Source organism: Calliphora vicina, chromosome 4 (assembly GCF_958450345.1).
Source record: "Calliphora vicina chromosome 4, idCalVici1.1, whole genome shotgun sequence".
In the NCBI taxonomy this organism is placed as follows: domain Eukaryota; kingdom Metazoa; phylum Arthropoda; class Insecta; order Diptera; family Calliphoridae; genus Calliphora; species Calliphora vicina.
The window spans coordinates 93,114,954-93,124,092 of NC_088783.1; the positions used below are offsets into that span (position 1 = coordinate 93,114,954).

A 9,139-nucleotide genomic window follows, 5' to 3' on the forward strand; every position below is an offset into this window, starting at 1 on the left:
GACTTTTTCTATAGAAAAAGTGTCTTGGTACAAGAGACTTTTTCTTTAGAAAAAGTGTCTTGGTACAAGAGACTTTTTCTTTAGAAAAAGTGTCTTGGTACAAGAGACTTTTTCTTTAGAAAAAGTGTCTTGGTACAAGAGACTTTTTCTTTAGAAAAAGTGTCTTGGTACAAGAGACTTTTTCTTTAGAAAAAGTGTCTTGGTACAAGAGACTTTTTCTTTAGAAAAAGTGTCTTGGTACAAGAGACTTTTTGTATAGAAAAAGTGTCTCGGCACAAGAGACTTTTTCTATAGAAAAGGTGTCTCGGCACAAGATACTTTTTCTATAGAAAAAGTGTCTCGGCACAAGATACTTTTTCTATAGAAAAAGTGTCTCGGCACAAGATACTTTTTCTATAGAAAAAGTGTCTCGGCACAAGATACTTTTTCTATAGAAAAAGTGTCTCGGCACAAGATACTTTTTCTATAGAAAAAGTGTCTCGGCACAAGAGACTTTTTCTATAGAAAAAGTGTCTTGGTACAAGAGACTTTTTCTGTAGAAAAAGTGTCTTGGTACAAGAGACTTTTCTATAGAAAAAGTGTCTCGGTACAAGAGACTTTTTCTATAGAAAAAGTGTCTTGGTACAAGAGACTTTTCTATAGAAAAAGTGTCTCGGTACAAGAGACTTTTTCTATAGAAAAAGTGTCTTGGTACAAGAGACTTTTCTATAGAAAAAGTGTCTCGGTACAAGAGACTTTTTCTATAGTAAAAGTGTCTCGGTACAAGAGACTTTTTCTATAGTAAAAGTCGGTACAAGAGACTCTGTATAAGAGACTTTTTTATAGAAAAAGTTTCTCTGCACATGAGACTTATTTTATAGAAAAATGTATCCGAACAAGAGAAGTTTTCTATAACAAATGTGTCTCCGTACAAGAAACTTTTTCTATAGAAAAGTGTCTCTGTATAAGAAGACTTTTTTGTAGAAAAAGTGTCCTGTATAAGAGACTTTTTGTATAGAAAAAGTGTCTTGGTACAAGAGACTTTTTGTATAGAAAAAGTGTCTTGGTACAAGAGACTTTTTGTATAGAAAAAGTGTCTCGGCACAAGAGACTTTTTCTATAGAAAAGGTGTCTCGGCACAAGATACTTTTTCTATAGAAAAAGTGTCTCGGTACAAGAGACTTTTTCTATAGAAAAAGTGTCTCGGTACAAGAGACTTTTTCTATAGAAAAAGTGTCTCGGTACAAGAGACTTTTTCTATAGAAAAAGTGTCTCGGTACAAGAGACTTTTTCTATAGAAAAAGTGTCTCGGTACAAGAGACTTTTTCTATAGAAAAAGTGTCTCGGTACATGAGACTTTTTCTATAGAAAAAGTGTCTCGGTACAAGAGACTTTTTCTATAGAAAAAGTGTCTCGGTACAAGAGACTTATTCTTTTTAAGAAGTGTCTCGGTACAAGAGACTTATTCTTTTTAAGAAGTGTCTCGGTACCAGAGACTATTTCTATAGCAAGTTTTCTCTGGACAAGAAATTTTTCTTTAGAAAAATGTCTCTGGAAAAGAAACTTTTGCTATAGAAAAATGTCTCTGTACAAGAGACTTTTTCTAAGGAAAAAACTGTCTCTGTATAAAAAAAGTATCTATGAATGTATAAAAGACTTTTGAATTGTACTTGCACAAGAGACTTGATCAATAGAAAATGTTTATTTTACAGATACACTCTATAGAAATTCTATTATAAATTTAAGTCTAAATCATAATTTTGAACTACTAATTTATAAAATTAATTTCTGAAATTTCAAAATCCGAATTTTCCATGCCTGACTTAAATACTAACTTTTGCAAAAGATGTTAGTTGAATTTTGAAACGTTTAACAACACTGTAGATAAAAACGGTACTTTATTTTTTTGTTAACGAAAAAACAAGCGTCACTATACAAGAATCAGTTTAACTAGAAAAGCGTTGCTTGTACAGATTCACATTATTTGGCTAATTTTATTTTAAATTTAAGTAGTGTTGACTGCCTCAAATATTTAAATATATAAAATAATAGTATATGGACGAAAAAGTAAAAATTTTGTTATTTTAAACAAAAGTGTCTCTGTACATGAGACTTTTCTATAAAAAGTGTCTTTATTCAAAAAACAAGATACTATTTCTATAGAAAAAAGGGTCTGTGTAAAATAAACTTTTTCTTTAATATCCACTATAATGTCATATTATTATCAAATGTGTTTTCCTATATTCTACTCAGCTGCCCACTTCAAAAGATCAAAAAATTTCTGGAGTATTGGATCAGACTTTTAAATAACTTGGCAATAAACAAAAGCTGCCATTTGGAACAATTTCCAAAAAAATATTCAAAGACATACAGTATTGGGAAGTAACTAACCGACACCACCTACTAAAAAGTAAGTTTTCAAAAGTTTTATAATTATTAATTTAAAGAAAAGTGTCTCTGTACAAGAAGCCAGAGAATTTTTCTATTGAAAAAGTGTCTCTGTACAAGAAAAAGTATCTATTTTTAGAGACTATTTTTATAAAAAAGAAGTGTCTAGTTACCAGAGACTTTTTCTATTGAAAAAGTGTCTCTGTACCAATAGACATTTTTATAGAAAAAGTGTCTCGTTTCCAGAGACTTTTTCTATTGAAAAAGTGTCTCTGTACCAGGAGACTTTTTTATAGAAGTGCCTCTATACAAGAAACTTTTCTATAACAAAAGTGTCTCTGTACAAGAGGCTTTTTCTATAGAAAAGTGTTTCGGTACAAGAGACTTTTTCTATTGAAAAAGTGTCTCTGTACCAAGAGACTTTTATATAGAAAAAGTGTCTAGGTACTAGATACTCTTTCTATAGAAAAAATGTCTCTGTACAAGAGGCTTTTTCTATAGAAAAGGTGTCTCGGTACCAGACACTTTTTCTATTGCAAAAGTTTTTCGGAACCAAAAATTTCTGAAATATGGTTAGAAATTTCTGAAAAACAATTAGAAAATTCTGAAATATAATTGAAAATTTCTCAAATATAATTGATATTTCTGAAAAATAATTAGAATTTTCTGAAATATAATTTAAAATTTCTGAAATGTAATTAGAATTTTCTGAAATATAACTAGAAATTTTTGAAATACAATTGGAATTGCTGTAGACTGAAGACTAGAATATTTATCTAAACCTAAAAATAGATTTTTTAACAAAATGTATTTTACATTATATAACATTTATTTTTTTTATTTTAAAATTTACGATATATTTTTAGATGTTTTCATTAGTAAAATTTGACAATGACAAGCTTTCAATTGTGAATTCAAAAAAGGTGGATAAAATAATTAAAGGGACATGCGTCGTAAAATACAATGGTGGAAAATATGCGGCGCTACTTGTTGCTCAAAATGGTATGTACAGACTTTTAATGTTTTTTTATGTTAAGGCATGTATAATGCAAATAATTTATATGTATGATATACTTAAGTACTATATATGTATAAGTTACTCTATCCACAATCACATGGCAAACATGAAACATCAGATACTAAATCTATAATTGCAAAACGTAATTTAAATAGCCATATTATCTTTATTTTATTTAGATGAAAAATCATACCTCCTAGATTTAAAAATAAAAAAGGAAAGTATTTCAAAACCTATACTCCAATCAAAAATCAAACATGAAGGAGTACAACCGTCCCATAATATTTCGACATCTTCCAATTTGAATTCATCTCCATCGCCAAAAAATACTTCTCCGAAAAACGATAATTTAAAATGTAAAGTAAATGACAAATTAACTCTTGTGTTGGAACACAATAAAAATATGTACCCTTCCGAGACATTAAATATTGTAACGGAAGCATGCCGCGATAAAAAGTCTTTAGATGAATTCAACGCCATTCAAACGCCTCAAAAAGAAAATTTTACACCACCTGTATATATTTCGCCAAAAAATTCTAATTTAAAATTATGCAAAAATAATAACAAAGTAGTACTTTTATTTGACCGAAATGAAAATTTTTTTAAGTCCGATTCATTAAATGTCGATGAAAATCAAAATTGTTCGGAGACATTCAATGCGAAAAATGAACTATCTTCAAAAAAAGCTTCTGTAACACTTAACATAGTAATGTCGCCTACAAAATCTACGAATTTAAATCAAACTAATGGCCCTAAGTCACCGGAAAAATATAAATTAGAATTAGACAAAAACGAAGTATCCATTTCATCTGATAACGATCAAAATACCTCTGAAAAAACAAAGTCCCCAACTGAAACACCCCATAAATTAACGTCTAATGAAAGTTTAATAATGCCTTTTTCAACTGTTAACAAATATAATAGTACCAGCTTATTTGACATCACATTAAAATCGGAAAGTTCTGATTCAAATTCCATTTTCAACAAAGAAATATGCACCACATCTGACCACGATTTAAATACCTCTACAGATATATTTAAAGCAAATACAAATTCTTCTACTGAATTCTCCACCCATAAAGTAACTCCTAAAGAAAGTTTTGTAATGTCTCTTGATTCTACTGCTCACAGCTTATCTGACATAACATTAATACCGGAATGTTCTTCTTACTCAAGTTCCATTTGCAACATGGAAACATGTACCATATCTGATCACGACCCAAATACCTCTGAAACGTCTCATAAAGAAACTCACGAAGAAAGCTTTATATTTAATCTGGATAAAACTACTAACAAACATAATAGCACCAGCTTATCTGACATACCGTTAAAACTTAAATGTTCTTACTCAAGTTCTATTTTAAATAAGGAAATATGTAATACATCTGACCACGACTTCAATGTCACCGCAAATACAAAGTCTTCTACTGAAACGTCTCATGAAAAATCTTTATTAACACCCAATGAAAGTTTTTTAATGCCTGTTGATCCAATAGTTAACAAACATAAAAGTACCAGCTTATCTGACACCACATCAAAACCAGAAAGTTCTGCTTACACAAGTTCAATTTATATTGAAGAGAGTTAATTTTCAGAATATTTACCAGAAACTTCAACCGATGTAAGTAAAGAGCCATTAAAGAACTGTAAAAACATTTCAGAGAATAATACATCTGTAGATGTAATTGATATGCCCATAAATGCAGAAAAAGTCGAAGTTCCACATTCTACAAATAGGTCTAAAAAACATTTTTGTATATTTTGTAAAACGTTACAGTCAAAAATTAGTAGACATATATTTTTGAGGCATAAGGATGAAAAAGAAGTCAAAAAAGCTTCAATATTACCCAAAAAAAGTATGGAACGTTTAAAAATAATTAATGAATTAAGAAAAAAAGGTGATTTTTTACATAACACATCCTCGAATTTCAACAGCGGAATTTTAATTGTTAGTCGGCAACAACAGCGTAATATCAAAAATAAAGCTGATGATTATGTCTGCTGCACAAATTGTAAGGCTTATTTTTCTAAGAGAACGCTTCGAATTCACACTAAAAAATGCCTCCCCAATAAAAACAAACGCACAAATTTTATTGAAAGTCGAAGGTCAACGCAGTATATGCATTCGGTAGCCAATAAGGTTTTAAAATTAAAAATTTTTCCTGTTTTGCGCGATGATACAATATCAAGGTCTGTGCGGTATGACGAACTCATTTTAAAATTTGGTAACAAACTGACCGAGAAATATTCATCCGAGCATCAGCATGACATGATACGTGCAAACTTAAGATTACTTGGACGTTTTAAAATCGAGTTAAAACAATTAGATCCGGATATAAATGAGCTAAAAGATATTTTTAAGCCACATTTATTTGATAAATGTGTTAAAGCCCTACGAACAGTGGCTCAATGGGATGAAGATTTAATGTGGTTCAAAACGCCCGCCGTAGCTCAAAACCTAACATCCTTGATAAAAAAATGTGGCAAAAAACAACGAGCTGAGTTTATTAAAGAAGAACGTGAAGACCTGAAAATTGATTTAGAGAATTTTCTTTTGCTTTGGGAAGAAGAAATTCCAACATTGATAAATAAAAAAGCGGTAGAAGACCAAAATAACAAAAGACGAGACAAGAAAGTTGTGTTACCTTCGAGAGAAGATATTAAAAAACTACATACTTATTTAAAAGAACATATTATGAATGCTATGGAAACTCTTATGAATGGGTTTAGAATGTCAAGTTGGATGCAATTAGTTCAGACTACTTTAATTTTTATTCAAATATTTAATCGCAGAAGAGCTGGAGAAATCGAAAGATTAACTATAGATAATTTTGGAAACAAAGAAAAAATTACTGATAACATTGATAAAGACAGTTTAAAAAACTTATCACAAGATTCAATAAAATTCGCAAAGCAGTTTGTAAGAATAACACTAAGGGGAAAACTTGGTAGAACCGTCAGTGTTTTATTATGCCCGATGTGTGTAAAAGCTATTGAACTTATTATAAACTTTAGAGGTGAGGCTGGAATAGCTGATGGAAATAAATACATTTTCTGCAAACCATCCAGTTCAACGTTATCAAAAAAGTATCACAGAGCTTGCCCTTTATTAGCAAAATTTTCTGAAGAATGCGGTGCAAAAATTCCTGAAAGCCTTAGGGGTACTACACTACGTAAGCATATAGCTACATATACCTCATTACTTAATGTTGAAGAGGCATCGGTCGATAGGCTGGCGAATTTTATGGGTCACCACAAAGATATACACAAAACAATATACCGAATGTCCGTTCCAGTGGCAGAAATTACTTGTGTATCCAAACTCTTAATGGCAGCTGTAGGCGAGGAAGATGAAATGGAAGATGAATATGGGGATGATGAAAACGTTGAGGAGGAGGAGGAAGAGGGTGAAGTTGTAGTTAACGATAGTATAGATAAAGATAATTCGGAAATTTCATTAGAAAACAGTCACACATCGAAATCGTCATCGAGCAAAAAACGTAGAAGCAGTAAGTATACTTTCGACATAACTACGAGCGTCGTTATTATAACAAAAACATAAGTATTTTATTCAATTAGAAATGAAAACAATTTCAATACTACAAAATTTACTTTTACGCCATTATTTGTACAATTAGAAATTTCTGAAATTGAATTATAACATTTTCACTTGTATTTCAAAAGTTTCTAATTGTATTTCAGAAATCTATATCTAATTCATTTGTATTTCAAAAATTTCCAATAACATTTCAAATATTTCGAAATATAATAGAAATTTTAAAATGTTTGTAGATTTTAATAGTATTTCAGAAGATTTTAATTTAAATTCCAAATTACCAATTATATTAACGAAATTTTACTTAAAATTCTAGTATAGGTAAATTTTTGAAGTATGTACGTTAACACAAATAAATATTATATAAGAACAACATACATGTCTGTTCTGTAAATCGAATCGGTTTCAAAACTAAGAATTCGATTTTAAACAACCAATTTACTAGGATTCGGTTTACAGAACAGACCGGATAATTTAAAATCTTTTAATTTTATTATATTGTATTAATTTTGGCAATGAAGAGTACATCCGATATATATATTTTTTCTTAATTAGCATCACCTTTCGGCAAAACCAAAAGAACCAGGTGGAACTCGGAGGAAAAAGATGCAATATATTCAATATTTGGAGATTTAAAAGATTTAGAAAGACTACCAAATCTTAAGGAATGCTTAAAAGCCATTCAGACATCGTCAGCACTTAAGAATAGAACGCCACAACAAATAAAAACTTGGATAGACAATCAAAGGCGGTACAAAATGGACTAACGTAAGTTTAATGTCCCTATTACGGTTATCAACTCGACGTAGTTTTGTTGAAATTGAAACAACTTAAATTTTTTTTGGTATTAGGGATTACAACTAATTCCAGTTCAAATTGTATTTCTGTTCCGTAAATTCATTCGAAATCGATTATAAATAAATTAAACAATTTAGAAATTTACGCTTTTCATTTCTTTCCTAATAATTTATACAAAACAAGTGTTGTAATTTTTTGACAAAAATTTGTAATAATCTAAATATTGTTAGATGTAATCAAGTAGATTTAATAGTTTCGGCTTTTGAACCAACCAATTAATATATTTGGGACCTTGAATTTTTAAAGAAACTATTTTTTTTATTTTTATTTCTTTTTTTGGCAAAAATATAAAAATTAAATATAGCAATTACTTTGTACAAAAAACAGCAAGAAATAATAATTGATTTTGATAAAATAACTAAAAATCAAGAGATGGATAGTAATTTCTGACAAAAATAAAAATCCGAAATTAATTTTTTTTTTAATTTTTAATACAATAATCATAACAGTTACGATCCCTGGTTGTAATAGTGACATGAAAGCAATAAATTGACATTTCGCTGTGGGCTATTATGAACAAAGTTAATATTTCTGGGAGGGGAAGACATTGTTCTATATAATCTAATAATCCAATACAGCTTTTGAAAATTTTAAAACAAAATAAAACATAAATTTATACACATGTATTTATTAAGTTAACTAATTTATCTTTTATTATATTTTCAGTTACAATTAAAGTGTATTTTCGCAGAAATTCTACGATGACTGGCGATATTTTTGAAGGAAAACTAAATTCCTATATGATTTGTCTAGTGTACCATGGATCCTAATCGCTATATTTGTCGAAATTTAATACAAAATTTATATAACAAAAATATAAAAGAATAAAGTGTGAACACTTTTATAGAAAATGTAAATTTATACGATGTTTCAGTTTTTGTGGTTTTAGGAATTTTTTTTAAAGAAAATTTATAAAGAATCACTCGAATAGAGAGTTTTCCGTTATTTTTAATAAATTTTCTAAAAGTATCATTTGAAGAACAAAAGGTATCAAAACTGCCTTTTTATAAATTATCATTTAATTAGGATTTAGATAAATTATCATTTAGTTTAGTTAGTTTAATGTTTCTATGTTCAAAATTACAGATAATCCAAAAAATTTCCTTATAGATTTTCATCACTACCCTACATGTTAAATGTATATTAAGGACCCTGTTAAATATTATAAAAATTCAAAATGAAAAAAAACCTAAAAGTTCCCACATTTAGATTCTAATTCAATATTAAAAATGACAAAATGAGTTTGCTACTCAATTAATGTTAAGTATATGTTTTGATTCCATATTATGGAAAATTCAAAAATTATCATTTGAGGAACAAAAAAGTATATACAAATTTTT

The 9,139-nt window shown here is 29.0% G+C and overlaps 1 protein-coding gene across 1 annotated transcript; it reads left to right on the forward strand.

Moving 5' to 3' along the window:
- Positions 1 to 5,123: 5,123 nt before the first annotated feature.
- LOC135957639 (uncharacterized) lies at positions 5,124 to 8,656 on the forward strand. The gene is made up of 3 exons (XM_065508425.1): positions 5,124 to 6,894; positions 7,497 to 7,709; positions 8,466 to 8,656. The coding sequence occupies exons 1-2, from the start codon at positions 5,244 to 5,246 to the stop codon at positions 7,706 to 7,708; spliced, it is 1,863 nt and encodes a 620-aa protein (XP_065364497.1). The 5' UTR covers positions 5,124 to 5,243; the 3' UTR covers position 7,709; positions 8,466 to 8,656.
- Positions 8,657 to 9,139: the final 483 nt, after the last annotated feature.

Bases quoted from the DNA above. Each gene is read 5' to 3' on its own strand.
- LOC135957639 (XM_065508425.1), top strand. From the start codon at position 5,244: ATGGAACGTTTAAAAATAATTAATGAATTAAGAAAAAAAGGTGATTTT. The intron at 6,895-7,496 runs GTAAGTATACTT...TTTCTTAATTAG, and splicing joins GAGCAAAAAACGTAGAAGCA to CATCACCTTTCGGCAAAACC.